This window comes from Lithobates pipiens, unplaced genomic scaffold, assembly GCF_037356315.1.
Source record: "Lithobates pipiens isolate NorthernLeopardFrog02 unplaced genomic scaffold, aLitPip1_a1.2 Scaffold_3, whole genome shotgun sequence".
Lineage (NCBI taxonomy): Eukaryota > Metazoa > Chordata > Amphibia > Anura > Ranidae > Lithobates > Lithobates pipiens.
This window is the reverse complement of record NW_027507790.1, coordinates 203115111-203132899: the sequence shown is the minus strand read 5'-3', so window position 1 is coordinate 203132899 and position 17789 is coordinate 203115111. Positions and strand designations below refer to the sequence as shown.

Genomic DNA, 17789 nt, shown 5'->3' with positions numbered 1-17789 from the left:
CCCCAGCAACGATAGATCTCTCCCAGCAACAATTTTGCCCAACAGCAACATTAGATTGTAATAAACAAGCCATTGTTTAAAAAAGACACAGGAGACTGGGCGATATTTGCATGGTGCTTTGGTTCAGTAACCGACCGTACTTCAATTTGGTTATGTACTATGTACAAAGGTCAGCCTAAGCAACTGTTCAGCAACAAGTGTATGCTGCAAACCCCAAACTTAATTAAAAGTCTCTAACCTCTCTAATAAATAGCCATAAAAGACTAACCCCCAAAAGAAAAATCTTAACTGAAATACAAAAAGATCCCAATAAATTACAATCAAGAAAAAAAAAAAAGCATCAAAACTTGTATACTACAAGAAGGTAGTTCTAATGCCGCGTACACTCGATTGGAATTTTGGTCATAAAAAGCTCTGATGGTTTTCCCAACGGAATTCTGACGGGATTTCGCTCAAGCTGTCTTGGATATACACGGTCACACCACATTCCAACTGTCAAGAATGCGGTGACGTACAACACATACGACGGGCCTAGAAAAAGGAAGTTCAATACACAGTAGCCAATAGCTTCCATCTCGTAGTTTTTGCGTGTCAGAATTGCATATACACGATCGGAATTTCCGATAGAACGTTTTTCCGTCTGGAAAATTGAGAACATGCTCTCAAATTTTTGCTGGCGGGAATTCGGCCAGCTAAATTCTGATGGAGCATACACACGATCACATTTTCTGATGAAAAGCTCTCATCTGTCTTTTACTGGCCGAAATTCCGATTGTGTGTACGCAGCATAAGAAGGACTTTGGGTCTAGAGAACTGTGAACACAGGGGAAAATACCAATGAATGTATATCCCAACATTGTATTTTACATTATAGCACAGTATTGCATAGCATCTCCCTCTCTACTCTCTCTACTTGAAATTATCAGCTCTTCCTAATAGTAACATCACACATTGACAATATAGCTTCTTAAAAGCCCAAATCTTAGAGTACAGGGGCTAGATTATTTTACTATATATGTTCAGATTATTGGTCTTATGACTCAGCTGATCAGGGTCTTAGATTGTGTGCTGTAGTGGCTTGTTCCTAAATTCTGGCGCAAACACATCAGCAGTTAGTTTGGGATTTGGCCCAAATGCAAATCCTGGAGCTCTGTCTTGAACTCAGGACTAAGGTAAAATCAAACCTTATCCTTACTGCTTATCTTCTGCAGCCTTTTTTTGCAGCCACTCCCTGTATACATGCAACCAGCGCAGCAAAGGCTGCATGAAAGTTAGTGACAACTCAGGGCTACAGTTAGGAGGCAGGGATAGAGAGTTGTTACCCTATAACAGGAAGTGCCTTAACAAAGACCTTCATGGCTTGATTATGAGCTTTTATTTGAATGAAAGCTGCACATTTAAGAATATTGAAAATTACTTTTGAAACTACCACTAAAGCACCACTAAAATAGACAAATTCAAATTAACAGGACTGTACCACAATTGCTGGTTAAAATGGGTATTCAGGAAGTAACATCTCACCTCCAAACCACCTGTCAACCTGCTCTTAAAAATAATCCACTGTGGATTGCTTTTCAGGGTTGTGTTAAGAACCGTTGCCCATGTAGTACTTTGCCCTACGGTTCTAGCTGCTTCCTAACCTAACTTATCTGGTTCTACCTGCACGCCCTCACGCCTCATTCAATCCTACATCAGCTAGGAAGGAGATAGACACTGCATAATGATGCTTGTCATGGCTCTGAGCACTTTCGTCAAACAAACAAAGACAAGAGGAATGCAGAGGGAGGGGGATGTCCACCTGTGCATTGCTCTTGCTGTTGCTTGTCTGAAAAAATCACTCAGAGCCAAGACAAGCTGGTCTTTGTTTTATGAGCTAACAGCTACTGAACTATTAAAAGTTTTTGATGGCGAGCACATCACGACACATCGCCACATTTCAGTGAGTATATGTTAGTGATGGAAGATATTTTGGAGTGGGAACAAAGAAAAGTGGCTCTGTAACATCTCATTGTGCAAAGTGCAGAAATTAACAACACCCGATCAGCAGTCATCTTTTTTTTCCTCCACTCTCACTTTGCAAAACCCTGTTTTATGTCAGTAAGCTTAGTTGTACACCTAAAATAGTGTTTTGGGCAAAGCTAAAAATGATGCATATGCTGCACATTGTCACTAGCACAAAAATAGCAGTTTTAGATTTTCTAGAGTTGCCCTCTAGGACATTATAACATTTTGCTATGAATTCACCACCTTTCAATATTGTTTCAGCTGAGTTGGGGATCTATATCACAGGAACTGAAGAGACCTTCTAGGTAGGCCATTAAATTCACTAAATATTTCCCCCTAAAATTACATGTGCATTTAACATTTTTAACCTATAAAAGTCTCCCTTGTGTAGATGATCCAAAAGCCCTGAGACTGTTGCTGGAAGCTGCCATCTTTTGGATGTCATGCCTGTGCTGGGGAATTGACTAGTCATGGAATCAAATTTTCTAGCAAGTTCAAAGGAACATTGCAAGTGAATAAAAATATAATTTATGGAAAACCAATACACTAAAAAGAATTTAAAATACTGTATTTTTCCTTGCTTTTACCTGCATTTTTTTTATTTGGTGACAGGGTCTCTTTATTGCGTGTATAGTTCAGTTTAGAAAGACATGCCTGTAGCGCCGGCTCCTGAAGAGCATGTGCTACGTTTTTTTAATTGAATGTTGCACCTAAACTGCAGTTTAGTTTGGGTATAATTATTCCAAATTTTGACCTCAGCATCAGTCTGACTGGACTATAGGGTGTTCAGCCTGGCCATAGGGGGCGCTGTCTCTTCTGGCAGCCATGGAAACACAGTCTGGTTGGGTGCTTTAAGGTTACTTTCTTTCGGAGCCAGCCCAGTGGGAGTGTCACTCTTGCTGTGCTTTCTGGGAGAGGGTACTTAAGATGCAGATGTCACGTGGTTCGGGGTTCCGGTCCAGGAATATGTTCTGACTCCCTGGTCCTGGTCCTCCTGACCAGCCCCCAGGAAGGCTATGGCCAGGGGTGCGGATCCACCCGACTTTACATCTCGGTGCTGGCTAGCTCGAGGCGAGGAAACTAAGGAAAGGATTTGGAGGTGGTCCGGTGCCATCTCAGGTTGTGGAGAGGCCCAGCAACTTTCGTAGTTATCCAGGGGAGGACTCTTCAGAAGAAGGCCACGCAAGGGTTGCTTTCTTAGCAAGAGCCTGGTAAAGCTGAAGGACCCAAGTGAATCCTATTTCGTACAGTATCACTGGATCGGCTGAAAGATACTGGTACCACACGAGTGTTCTACAAGTATTCAAGTTTCCTTGTTCATGTTCTACAACAAAGTCTGTGGCAGAGACTTATTCCTACATGTTCTACAACAAAGTCTGTGGCAGAGACTTATTCCTACATGTACTTCAACAGAGTCTGTTGCAGAGACTTGTTCCTGATTTAAGCACCCTGCTGGCTGCTAGGCGTTGTGAGAGAGAGACTATCCAACTAGAGTGAACATCCAGCTGTGAATGGCTATTCTCTGGATTTAGTCAAAGTAAGAAAGTTCTTTTTTATTGACTTTGACACTAAGAGTATCTGGACTTTTCTCCTAACCCTCTCATCCTATACTGAGAGACTGTTCGTTAACTACCTTTTTGCATATAAAAATCCCTTTAAGCGGATCTGTCGTCAGTCTCCAAAGTTTCTGGGCCATCTACCATGGGAAACCCCTAGACGCAAAGCGAGAAGGTAACGGTAAGCCCATTAAAACCAACCGCTCATTCGGGGATAAGTGCTACATACCATACAGTATATTTGTATTTATCAGTACAGACATTTTGGTAGAGGTTTGTGAATGTATGGAGTGGTGCACCCACTCTACCCAGTGAATTAGTGTGTGCTTAGGTAAAAACATTTTTTAGATATACTGTAGCTGTGAAATTCCAGGTCAATACTGGCACATAATTCATCAGTGAACATTTAGTCCCATGCATCTAATTAGAAATATGTTTTTGCTTTCTTTCACTGTCAGCACCCTCTCACGGTGTTGAACTATGGAGAGTGATCACTAATTTGAACAACACAAGACTGGTACATTTACTGTGGAAGGTAAGTCTATACTAACATACTATTTGAAGAGCAGTTGCCTTTTAAAGTGTATTGTAAGTCATTTTATTTTTAAATTTGGTGGGGCAGGAGTAGAACCTCTGTTGGATATGCTCTGCTATCTGAAACTCCATTTTAGAGAGCTTTCCATATTTTTAGTTCCTCACTTACTGCTCCAGTCATAATGCAGACAGACAGAAAGTAAGGACAAATCGGTAACAGAAACATATGTAGAAATAAAAAACTGATAGATGTTCTAGTCCTCTCCTACTCTACAGGAAAAACAATTATTGTTGTCAGTGTCCCTGTTGTGGATTTCCCTTTACTTCCTGTCTGGTGAACAAATTATCAACTGAGAAGGAAATCAGTAAAATCTCTCTAAATCTGGCCATAGGTGGTCCGAATCTTGGCTGGTTCAGCAGGGATTGGCCGAGATTCGATCCATCTATGGGCAAGCTGATTGCATTGAAGTTGATACATCAACCAAAAAGCCTGTTGGATTTTTTTCATGCAAACACTTCCGGTGACTAACTGCCAGCAGTGATCATTGTGTTCTGCTGGCAGGGAAGGCTCCCTGATGGCAGAGCACAATAGCGCTGCAGGAGGGATTCCCTCATCAATACTGACTGTGTGGATGGGGGAATCAAGATATTTTCTTTCCTTCCACCCGCTGTGGAAGAAAATAAAATTGCATGATCTATGGACGTCTTAAGGGAGGCCCAAACTGCTGTAAAAACTCAACAAAGATTATCTAGAAAATGAGGACGTATGCTTTAATGACTTTTGCATAAATGTGAAAAAAAGATCAGCTTAAAGGGAATGTGTTGTTTAAAAAAAAAAAAAGTATATAATGATGTTTTGCTTCATAAATATAATCATCATTAAACAACTTGTTTCCTTGTATATAATATACAAAGTGGGATAGCACTGCCACAAACAGAGTAATAAATAGTGTCACTACATCATAAATAATAAAGTGCTGATTGCTTATAGTCTAACTCCAAATGCAAAAACTGTGACAAATAGGACATTTGATGAAATAAATTGATAAATAGAAAAGTCTTCTTAAAAGAAAAAGTGCAATGCAAGCTTCACTGTGTAAGAGTCATGTTTCATTAATCAAAATGACGCTCCGTGATAAGTGCTTGTGTCACCAGGTGCAATGGGCGCTCACCTCCTTTTTAAACCGCGATAGGGTCAAAAAATATAAAGTGCTTCCAACAGTACAGTACCAAATGTTGCAGTAGGTGGAATAAACCTCACCACCCCAGCTTCAAACAATAAACTCACATTTATACGTAGAGGTAGAGCCTCGCTGGGATATACGTGAGCCTTGTTGGAATCTTATATGCTGTTTTTATACCTAAATAAATGAGAGTTTAATGTTTGAAGCTGGGGTAGTGAGGTTTATTCCACTGAACATTTGGTACTGCACTATTGGAAGCACTTTATATTTTCATGTCGCTTTGGAGTTGCTGGTGAACTATCCTGAGGCATTTTTAAAGGAGAAGTACATATTGTATATGGAGTGTAGAATGTGTTTGACCCCTTCAGGGTCTTTATAGGAGCCATTGGAGATCAATGTGGAGCCATCTGCTGATGTGAATCATTTTGAGCTTGATCGTGTTTGATGGAGTGCCGTTTTGATTATGAAACAGGATTCTACACAATGAAGATTGCATTGCACTTTTTCTCATAAGAAGACTTTTCTATTTATTCATTTATTTAATCGCATGTCCTATTTGTCACAGTTTATTGCATTTGGACTTTGGCTATATGCAATCAGCACTTTATTATTTATGATGTATTGACACAATTTATTACTCTGTTTTAGCAGCGCTATAACATTTTATATATTATAGCTATTGCAGTTTTGTGAATACTTTCAGGTGATGGCAGCAGCTTATTAATTCCATTTCACAGATTGTGTTTTTATTCATATACCACTAGGTGGCAGCACATATCTATAACAATACCAAATTGTTTCCTTGTATAGTTCGTAAATTAAGCTAGCCATAGATGGTTAGAATCTAGGCTGGTTCAGCAGGACTCGGCTGAGATTCGAACCCTGTATGAGCAGGCTAAATGTACCCAAGTTGATCGATCGGCTTTAGCCCTCCACCGGCTGAAAAGGGGTCACAGGAGTGCAGAAAGAAGTGCACTCCTGTGATCCCTAGGAGAAGTCAGTCCAAAAGAGCTTTGGCCCACTTTCTCGTTTAAGTTCTGCTTTAATAAAAGATATTAGTTCTTAATCAAATTTTTAACCTTTGAATGAATATTGTATACTGTAATCATATCCTATTATCATTTTTCAATAGGAAAAGTCCATTGTAAAACAATCTGGGATAACACAAGGGTTTGTTGTACAGTGGTACCCTGCAAATAGCATATTTGCTCGCCAGAATAAAACAACAAGACAGAATGAAATGGTGCTGGACTTAACTAATGAAGCCTACATTATATCTGTGATATATTACAACTCTGCTGGATCATCTCCAAGTGCTACATTGAGAATCCCAGCCAGTGAGGAAAAGAGTAAGTCTGAGTTCACATCTATGTGGGTGCGCTTGATGCGTTTTTCATGCACATTTTGTATTTTTAAACCCGCGTTTTTTATGCGTTTTTGCATGCAGTTTTCATGCATTTTGCGCTTTTTTTTCTCTTTAACTGCTTGCTGTCTGCCCACCGTCAAATGACGGAGGGTCGGTGCGGATGTCGTTCTGGGCGAACGTCATATGATGGCGCACCCGAATGCCCACTCCCGTAGTGGCACGCAACTGAAAGCTGAACGTAAAAAAAAAATTTGCAAAAAAAATGGCGTGAGGTTTCCCCCTGGGTCCATACCAGGCCCTTCGGGTCTAGTATGAATTTGGAGGGAACCCCCCACGCCAAAAATGTTTTCAAATTGTGTGGGCCCGCCCCCTCAAAATCCATACTAGACCATTATCCGAGCATGCGGCCTGGTAGGTCAGGAAAGGGAGGGGATGAGCGAGTGCCCCCCCCCAAAACATACCAGTCCGCATGCCCTCAACATGGGGGGGTGTGCCCCCCACCCAAAAGCACTTGATGAGGACAAGTGCCGCTTCCCAACAACCCTGGCCAGTGGTTGTTGGGGTCTGCGGGTGGGGGACTTATCGGAATCTGGAAGCCCCCATTGACAAGGGGGCCATCAGACTCCGCCCCTCTACGTGAATGGGTATCCGGTACATTGTACCCCTACCCACTCAACAAAAAAAACTGTGACATGTTAACAAAATACAAGAACCGGTTTTTGCCAAGTCCTTTATTAAATAAGAAGCCCGGAGCCATCTTCTCCTGGAACCATCATCTCCCAGTACCTTCATCTCCCGGTGTCATCTTCTTCTTGCGCTGTCTTCTCCCACGGAGCTGTCTTCCTCCACGCCGCCGCCGACTTCTTCGCCACTGCTGACTTCTTCCTCGCTGCCATTTACCAGCTAAAAAATAAATAAAAGCTGGTCTCATCCTGAAGCTGTCTTCCTCCGTTGTGATGTCCCCTGCTGTCCGGCAACTCTTAAATAGGGATTGGACGTGGCCATCCAATGCCTTTGCCTGGAGAGCCCACCCCTTGATGACTTTGGGCTGAGCCTAATTATGTATAAATTGGATTCTTGTTGCATGAAACTGTCAGTAATTGTAATTTAAAAGAGTATAGGAAGGAATTGGGGGTAATCCTAGCTCTCATAACACCCAACGCTGTCTTCCACTGATGAGTACACAGATGATCATACTACTGCATCATGGAAACCAGCTGTTGTGCTACAGTCATCACTATCATATAGATGACAATCTTCCTAAAAGGTCTGGAGGAGGCAGCTTTCTGCTCTAGGTTATTATAGTGGTCTTCTTACACCATGACACACTGTGGACATGGGAAAAATGTGTGAGTTATCTGAAAATAATAAGGCAATTCACATATATATTATATTCATACCTACTATGCATTTAACTAGTGATGTTTAATTGTTTGTATTTTTTTATTTTTTTATAATGTGACAGGTAACATAAAAGATTCAACACTGTAGATAGCTATTCTTTCATTTTGACTGGAGGAGAGTTTGCTGTGGGTTACTGCATTTCGCATTTTAAACTATTATAATAGTGTATTTTTTGTTTTATATTGTCTTTAGTTGTAAATACTTGAAACAAAGTTTTAAATTCTTCTAACATATTTTATGTTCTAGCTCAAACGCTGATTCACAGCGCTCAGGTGTTTATAATGAATAATACTGTGGCTATGATCTGGAATATTACAGACATGAGGATAAAGACGTATATGGTAGAGTGGGGCATGGACTCCATATTGAACCCATGTAATAATATATCCTTTGAACAAGTGGAAAATTCATTAGAATGGACTGGAGAAAAAGGTAATGGTGTGACACACATGCGTAGTACAATTGTCACCTGGGATCACTAAACAAGTCCCTAAACCTAGCAAATCTGGGTAAAACTTGCATTACAAAGAGGAAGTCAGCATGATTGGATGAAGCTGCTAAGGCAGGCACATAAAACTAGTGTTTTCTGGCTCACACGTGGCCCTTACAGTTCTTCTTATTGGCCCTCCGTTGTTTATAAATGTTACGTGAAAAAGGGGCCAACTGTTCTCTACTTTACAAAAGCTACACTTCCATGTCTAATTTGCTTCTCAAGAAATGCTTTGTGACCCCTTTATTTGTAAAATATGTAACCATTGCTCCAACCTGCCTAGTTTTCAGGATCAGCGGCAGCCTGTGGTATATTTTCTTGGTGGGACGGCAAAAGTGCATAGCCAGCCTGCCCCCCCCATTTGGGTCACCCGCTAAGCCTTGCCCCTTGTCAGGGTCGGGCGGTCGGTTACCCGCAACACTTACCTCCACCACTTACCCCCACGGTGCTTCCCGATGGGTGGCCTACTTCCTCTGTGTTTCCTTCTCGGCATCATTGTGGTGTCCTCGCCGTGCATCTCCTCCCTCGGCCAATAGGGTAGCTTCTCCTTTCAGGTCAATTCCTGATGGGCTGGGAGGCAGAATCGGTGTTACAATAGGGAATATTCATTCACTGCTGTCACACAACTTTGTGGGCTCGGAGCTTAGTGCTCTGCTCCCCAAGCCCACCATTTTTTGAAGCCTATTAGAGCCTCTTGCTCTAATCACATGCTTCAAAAAAATACACCCCCATTGGAATCCATGCATCCGACACGCCCTGCATGTGGATTGGGGGGCTGGATGCATGAATAGGGGATGTGGCACCCGTGCGCCCATTATTGACAGGCCCACCACTGTTCAGGAGGCTGTGTATGCTAAGCACCCACTCCTGACATTGCAGGAGTGTTGCTTCATCTATAGGCTGCAAATGCACAGTGTGCTCTCTCCCCTGACGCAGCAGCAGATGAGCCTAGGTCAGCGTGTGTTTTAACCTACTGCGCCCCTTGACTACATAGAGTTATAATATTTTTTTCATTAAATTGTATCTAAACCCAATAACCAAAAAATAATATATTGCAGCTTATCAAGCCAAAGATGGTCCTAAGGTGGCTGTATCAGTTTTTTATTTTTCAGACATTTTTTCTTTTACTTTTACCTGGTTACCATGCCAGCAAATCCTTCTTTATCTAGGGTGACAATACATAATCACCATAATATGCCTATGGAGGAGCAGTGTGGTCACCCTAGGACATGGCTATAGAATACCTTTCTCGCATTTTTTTCATAACATGTTTAACATTTATTCCACTTGATTTGGCCCATTGTTTTGATTAACCACTTAAGGACCGAGCCTCTTTCTGAGATCTGTTGTTTTAAAGGTTAAAAACAGTTTTTTTTGCTAATAAATTACTTGGAACCACCAAACATTATACATTTTTTTCTAACACCCTAGAGAATAAAATGGCGGTCATTGCAATACTTTCTGTCACACTGTATTTGCTCAGCAGGCTTACAAACGCACTTTTTTTGGAAAAAATAAACTTTTTTGAATTAAAAAATAAGACAACAGTAAAGTTAGCCCATTTTTTTTTACACTGTGAAAGATAATGTTACGTCAAGTAAATTGATACCCAACATGTCACGCTTCAAAATTACGCCCGCTCGTGGAATGACGACAAACTTTTACCCTTACAAATCTCCATATGTGACATTTAAAAAATACAGAAGAGATCTAGGGCTAGAATTATTGCTTTCGCTCTACTGATCGTGGCAATACCTCACATGCGTTTGAACACCGTTTTCATATGCGGGCGCTAGTCATGTATGCGTTCGCTTCTGCACATGAGCGTAGGTGTGTGTTGGGTTTACGTTATGAACAGAGTTAGAGATCAAACAGTGCCCCACCTACCTCAGGAAGTTGGTGTGTGAAGGTAGCCATGAAAGGTGCTGGCATGCCCCATACTGTTCAGGACAGGACAGAGGAAGGCTCGAGCTGGAGAAAGAGTCCAGGAGGGATACAGCAGCTAGGGAGCTTCGAGGAAAGGAAGACACAGAGCTGAAGTACAGTGTCTGTGCATGAACGCTGGGACGTTTGATGGTCTGGAGCACCATGCAGTACTACTCGGAGACAGTAAAGCTCCCACAAGAGAGGAAGGAGACTGAATGTTATGTTTGTTGCATTGGTGAGAAACCCCTGCATGGGAAAGTGTGAACTTTTTGCATTGTTTTAAATAAAAGTGGGCAAAAAAAAGCCCTGAAACTTACTTTTGACATGGAGTAAACTCAGTGTTACAAATTCTTCAACTTGTTCAACTTACGTTTACATGTTATATGCTGATTATGCAAAGTGTCAGGCCATACAAAACAAATTTTTGTTTTTGTAGTTGGTAAAGTTGACACCCAGCTTGTCATATCTCTAGACTAGGAATAACATACTATCCTATTTTTAGAACTATAACACAGGCTCCCTTATAATGTTATGTTGGCAAAGATATCTAACATTAACATTTTACTTTTACATTTTACTTTAATTTCACATTTTGTTGAAAGCAATTTCATCACTACTAGCTTGTAGGAAATGGAGGAGCCATTAAACAGTTTTATAGGTCGATGGGCATCGAAGTTCAATGTTTTTTCATTTTCCCCTTTAGGGATCTTTGAGCCATACACTCGGTATAGAATTTCAGTCTACCCCATACTAGAAGAGAAGGTGGAAGCTCCTTATACTTCCTATTTCTATGTCAAGGAAGCAGGTATGGCATTATTTCATTTCCATTATGTAAAAGCCATGGGATGAGAACCCTGCTAGAGTCTAGCCAGTTTTCATGGTAAAATTTGTTTTTATTGAAAAAAAAGTCAGCTGTGCACCTACATACAAGTATGGGATCTTACACAGAAAGATATATGTGATAAGAGCCATTGCTTATCCAACATTTGGTGTTGCATTAAGATAACATACATACTGTGTGAATAAAATCGTATGTAGGAAAATAAGGTAACAGCATGTAACATTGTGAAGCTTATTTATCACAGTACAAATCAGATATGGGAGGATGGGGATGAATCCCTGGGGACCATAATTGAAAGGGCAAACCAAAGCTTGATGTAATATAGTATTTACAAGTTTTCTGCACCTGTTTTATTTTTAAATTTAAGTATTATTTCCACCAAAAAAAGTGTTGTGAAGCAAAGACAATAAATATGGCGAAGGAAAGGAGTAAGGAAAGGAAAAGAGTAAATTTAAACCAGGGCTCAATGACAACACATTAGGGTTGATTTATTAAAGGCAAATAGACTGGTCACTTTGAAAGTGCAACAACATTTTTGCTTGCACATGATTGGATAATGGAAGTCACCAGAGCTTCCCCTTCTCTACTGACCTCTGGAGAAAATTCCCTTGCAGAGTACAACTGCACTTGTAGTGAACAATCCATTTGCCTTTAGTAAATGAAACCCATTGACTTTCTTTTAAATGTTCTAGCACCCAGAGCTCCTACTTGCTCCACCATGCTGGTAACTATTACCAGTAACGATAGTATTTTCTTCCTTATATGTAGACCAAACTATGCAGTCAAAAAACAAGAAAAATAACTCATATGGAAGGAAGTAAAGTTGAGTTTGGGTGCATCTCTGGGCTGAGGAGGTGGGACTACAGGTTACAGTGAGTCCGCTTCTAACTTGAAAGATGCAGCACATCAGATCCCAGGGAGGATGAAGTGGAACTACAAGTCACAGCGAGTCCTCTTATAGCTGACAAGGTGCAGCACATTGAACTCCAGAGAGGGTGAAGTGGGATCACAGAAAGTCCACTTTACAGGGTGTAGATTTCAGGGGGGGCTAAGGGCAGTGAAGCACCAGAGCTTGTGATAAGCTGTTCTGCAGCTTCACAATTCCAGTCCGGTGTCCACAATGATGGGAAACAGTCGTGCGATGAGGATACAGAACGAGGTTTGGAAGGCAAACAGCGTGGCGCTGGGCTGTGATGTCACTATAATGCGATGCGTTTCTGAGCGTGTGTGCTATGAATGGTATGATAACCGCGCTCCTTTCTCAAGCATAAGGTATGGAACCAGAGGGAAAATTGTGCAGCCAACATAGATTGAGTGTGCCTTCAGTTGAGTAGTTTTGGGTTTATTTATATTTTGTATCCATTTTGGATACAAAATATGCAAAAATAATTGCCAGCCCTTGGCTTAGTATAATTTTTGGGGATTATAGTATCACCTACATGGCCTAATTACAAATCCAAAAAAGCAAGGCTAATGGAGTCCGAAACATGGGTAAAAGATAGCCCACAGGGATTATAATTGCAGTGGTCCACAAAGGGAGTGATGAGGTCAGGGGGGCCATCCCAAATCACAATTATATCTTCAATATATTGTCCGAAAAAAACGATATTGGTGGAAAAAGGATTGTGTCACCAGATGTAGCTATTTTCCCAGTAACCCATGGCTAGATGTGCATATGATGGGGCAAAATTGGCACCCTTGGCGGTTCCCTGTACCTGCAGTGGCTTGTCTAGGATTAATGAGTGGGTCTTGGGCAAGAAAAAATTCCAGAGCCAATGTCAGGGCTGGCTTAGCCCTTCCATCTCTGGGCTGGCTGCTAAGCTGTCTGCTAATTGCCAGCTCTCATCTCTCTCCACAGTTACCCAGCTGTCCGTCATCCTGCTCGTCTGACCTGCCTACTTAAAGCTGTCCAGCTCACTTCATCTCTGCCTTCGCCTTGGTCACATCACAAGAAACCATCTCCTGCGGTTCTGTTTAAAGACTGGCTTGCTGACATCCCTTCTGGCTCCTTATCCTGCTTGCTGTTGCTCCACTTGGATCCCTGACTTCTGGCCTGGCTGACTACCCGATCTGGTTATTGAACTCTGGCCTGGCTGACTACCCGATCTGGTTATTGAACTCTGGACTGGCTGACTACTCGATCTGGTTACTGGACTCCTGCTATGCACAGAGTACGAGAACTGTTGCCGACTACGCCATTGAATTCCGTACTCTGGCAGCAGAGGTTGCTTGGAACAATGAGGCCCTCGTGGCTGCTTTCTCTCATGGTCTCTCGGATTCCATCAAGGATGAGATAGCACCCCGAGATATACCCACTGAGCTGGAGAGATTGATCTCATTTGCCATCCTCATTGACTCCAGACTCAAAGAAAGGCTTTCTTTTAAGGAGCGCTTGCAGAAGGCTCCTGTACATTTGCCTCCAAGCTTTGCAGTCCCACCCGTGCCTCCCTCACCTCCCATGCCTCCTGGTACCGAGTCAGTCAGTGAAGATGAACCCATGCACCTGGGCTTCACACGTCTCTCTGCGGATGATAGAGCCTTTAGGAGGAGGGAGAGATTGTGCCTTTATTGTAGCCAGGCAGGTCACTTTTTGAAGTCTTGTCCTACCTGTCCAGGGAACACCCGAACCTTGAGGTCCTATCATGGACAGACCTTAGGTGGCGTTCTTTCGTTCCCAGTTATACAGAAGGATAAGCCCCTGGTTTCGGTCACCCTTTCTTGGGCTGAGTCGTCCATCGAGATACAGGCTCTAATCGACTCTGGGGCTGCAGGACTGTTCATTGATGCTGCATTTGTTTCGCAGCACTCAATTCCGCTGCAGCTGCGTGACACTCCACTTGCCATTGAGGCTCTTGACGGGAGACCTTTACAGCCTGCTCATGTGACTCATGAGATGGTTCCTTTCCATGGCCATAGGGGCTCTTCACCATGAGATAATCAATTCCAAGTTATTTCCTCACCCAGATTTCCGCTGGTTATTGGTTATCCTTGGTTCCCCTCTTTTGAAATGGCTCCATGCTGAGGTTCTCTCCTGGTCACCACAATGCAGTGAGACCTGCTTCCTGAAGGTATCCAAGGTCCTGCACCTCTTCACTCTTTTCCCTGCCTTAGAAGTACAGTGATTTTAGCGATATCTTTGACAAAGGTCAAGCCAGTAGTTTGCCTCCACAGCCGTCTTATGATTGCGCAATTGACCTTCAACCTGGTGCCATACCTCCTCGTGGCGGTTTACCCTTTGTCGGTCTTGGAGGATAAGGCCATGGAGGAGTATGTTGCAGACGCACTTTCTTGGGGTTTCATCCACAAATCCTCATCTCCTGCTGGTGCTGGTTTCTTCTTTGTGAAGAAGAAGAGCAGTGAACTGAAACCTTGTATAGATTATAGGGGTCTCAATTGTGTCACGATTAAGAATGCCTACCCGATTCCATTGATTACAGAGTTATTTTACTGCCTCAAGGGAGCAACGGTTTTCACAAAGCTTGACTTGAGAGGGGCATACAATCTCATGCGCATTAAGGAGGGCGACGAGTGGAAAACTGTGTTTAATACCAGAACAGGCCATTATGAGTACCTGGTAATGCCTTTTGGCCTTTGTAATGCCCCGGCAGTTTTCCAGGAATTTATTAACGATGTCCACCGAGATTTGTTGCAGTTATGTGTGGTGGTTTATCTCGATGATATCCTCATATTTTCCAAGTCCCTGGAGAGCCACCACACAGATGTCTGTCCTGTGCTTCAGAAACTAAGAGAGAACAATCTCTATTGTAAACTGGAGAAGTGCGAGTTCCATCGTGAACAGGTTTCCACTGCTGGTTTTTCAATGGACCCAGAGAAACTTTCGGTAGTCCTACAGTGGCCTCGACCTGTGGGTTTACGTCCTCTGCAGCATTTCCTGGGCTTTGCCAACTACTATCGGAAGTTTATCCGTAACTTCTTGTCTCTGGTCAAGCCCCCGACTGATATGTCCAGAAAGGATGGTAACCCACAGGGTTGGTCTCCGGAGTCTATTAAGGCCTTTGAGACTCTCAAGGCTGCCTTTGTTTCTGCTCCTGTGTTGGCACAACAGGATCCTATGTTGCCTTTTATCCTAGAAGTTGATGCTTCTGAGACTGGAGTTGCCGCCCTTCTGTCTCAACGTCCTAACTCTGAGAACACTATGCATTCGTGTGGCTACTTTTCCAAGAAATTGTCACCTGCTGAGTGCAATTATGAGATTGGTAACAGAGAGCTGTTGGCGATCATTTTAGCCCTGAAAGAATGGAGACATCTCCTTGAAGGTACCACCGGTTCTTATTCTTACTGACCATAAGAATCTTACATTCTTGTCTGAGGCTAAGCGCTTCTCTCCCAGAAGGGCGCAATGGGCTCTTTTCTTGTCGAGTTTTAATTATATGTCTCATTCTTACCCGGTACTAAGAATGCAAGGGCTGATGTCTTGTCACAACAATTTTCCTCCACTTCCAAGTCGGAGTCGGTTCCGGTTCCTGTGATTCCTCTTGATTGTATCTTGGCTACGGTTCACACCAGTCTTACTTCTCCTTTGGGTGCCAAAATTCTTGCTGCTCAGGTCCATGCTCCTCCTGAGAAACTTGTGACCCCTGCTTTGTCCCAGAGAGTCTCCGTACTACCGTGCTCCAGACTTACTATTCTCCCAAGGCAGCTGGCCATCCTGGGAAGAATCAACTCATTTGGGCCATTTCCCAACAATTCTGGTGGCCTAGTCTACAGGCTGATGTTACTGCCTTCATAGCTGCCTGTTCCGTGTGTGCTCAGAGTAAGACTTCAAAACACCTTCCAGTGGGCCTCCTACAACCCATATCCAATGGAGAGAGGCCCTGGACCCACCTGTCAATGGATGTCATTGTGGAGTTGCCCAACTCCCAAGCCAACACTGTAATCCTTATGGTGGTTGACCGGTTCTCAAAGATGTGTCATTGTATTCCACTTAAGAAGTTGCCTACCTCTAAGGAACTGGCTTCCATTTTTGCTCAGGAGATCTCTCGCTTACATGGGCTACCCAAGGTGATTGTCTTGGACAGGGGCAGTCAGTTTGTCTCCCAGTTCTGGTGAGCCTTTTGTGCACAGTTGGGAATCCAGCTGGCTTTCTCTTCTGTGTATCATCCGCAGTCTAATGGGGCCACAGAGCGAGCCAACCAGTCCTTGGAGCAATTCCTACGTTGCTATATTTCTGACCACCATAACAACTGGTCAGACCTATTACCATGGGCAGAGTTTGCTCACAACAGTGCCTTGAATTCTGCCTCCTGATTGTCTACATTTATGGCGAATTATGGTTTCCAACCTTCCATGTTGCCTGACTTGTTTGTTCAGCAGAGTATTCGAGGAGCATCTCCGTGGTCTTCGTTCCACTTGGGTACAGGTCCAGGAGGCTTTGCGTCATGCTAATGATGGGTACAGATTCCATGCTGACCGCAGACGCCTTCCTGTGCCTTCCTACCAGGTTGGGGACAGGGTCTGGCTGTCATCTTGCAACCTCTGGCTTCATGTTCCCTCATTGAAGTTTGCACCTCGGTTTATTGGGCCTTTCCATATCCTTCACAGGATTAACCCAGTGGCTTACGTGTTGGACCTTCCTCCTAGTATGCTCATCTCAAATGTGTTTCATGTCTCCTTATTGAAACCATTGGTCTGCAACCGATTTACCACCTCGGTGCCACGTCCTCATCCTATTCAGGTTGAGAACCATGAGGAGTATGATGTACAATCCATTGTTGACTCCCGTAGGTTCAGTGGGCGCATACAGTACCTGGTGCATTGGAAGGGGTACAGTCCAGAGGAACGCTCCTAGGTTTCATCCTCGGACGTACATGCCCCTGTTCTCCTCTGCGAGTTCCATAAACGTTTTCCCCTCAAGCCCGGTGGCCCTCCGAGGGAGAGGTGTCATTGAGGAGGGGGTACTGTCAGGGCTGGCTTAGCCCTTCCTTCTCTGGGCTGGCTGCTCAGCTGTCGGCTAATTGGCAGCTCTCCTCTCTCTCCACAGTTACCCAGCTGTCCCTGATCCTGCTCATCTGACTTGCCTACTTAAAGCTGTCCAGCTCACTTTATCTCTGCCTTCACCTTGGTCACATCACAAGAAACCATCTCCTGCGATTCTGTTTAAAGACTGGCTTGCTGACATCCCTTCTGGTTATTGAACTCTGGACTGGCTGACTACTCGATCCGGTTACTGGACTCTGACTATGCTTTGACTATGCTTACTCTATTTACCTTTTTATTTTTTATTAATAAACAAGTGTGATTTAATTGTACTTCTGTCTCGGTCTGGTTCATGGTTTCTGACAGTTAGTAGGTAGATTGGTGGGAAATGGAGGTATAGAGGGAATTAACGTCTAAAGAAAGCCACATGTAGGAAGGTTCCCATTTGTATGGTGCAAAAAGTTTCAAGAGATGGGAACCATCTCTAATATAGGATTGTAACAGCTGAACTAGGGGTTGCAAATATTGGTTGCTATATTGGCTACAA

General features: G+C 43.2%; 1 protein-coding gene across 4 annotated transcripts in view; it reads left to right on the top strand.

Annotated features, from left to right (window-relative positions):
• IL31RA (interleukin 31 receptor A) overlaps window positions 1-17789 on the top strand; it is a 126433-nt gene that overhangs the window by 83872 nt on the left and 24772 nt on the right. For all 4 annotated transcript variants that reach the window (XM_077462711.1, XM_077462709.1, XM_077462710.1 and 1 more), the window contains 4 exons: window positions 4019-4095; window positions 6411-6627; window positions 8295-8480; window positions 11168-11269. In XM_077462711.1, coding sequence (XP_077318837.1) covers window positions 4019-4095; window positions 6411-6627; window positions 8295-8480; window positions 11168-11269 — 582 coding nt within the window. The remainder of the gene's footprint in view (window positions 1-4018; window positions 4096-6410; window positions 6628-8294; window positions 8481-11167; window positions 11270-17789) is intronic.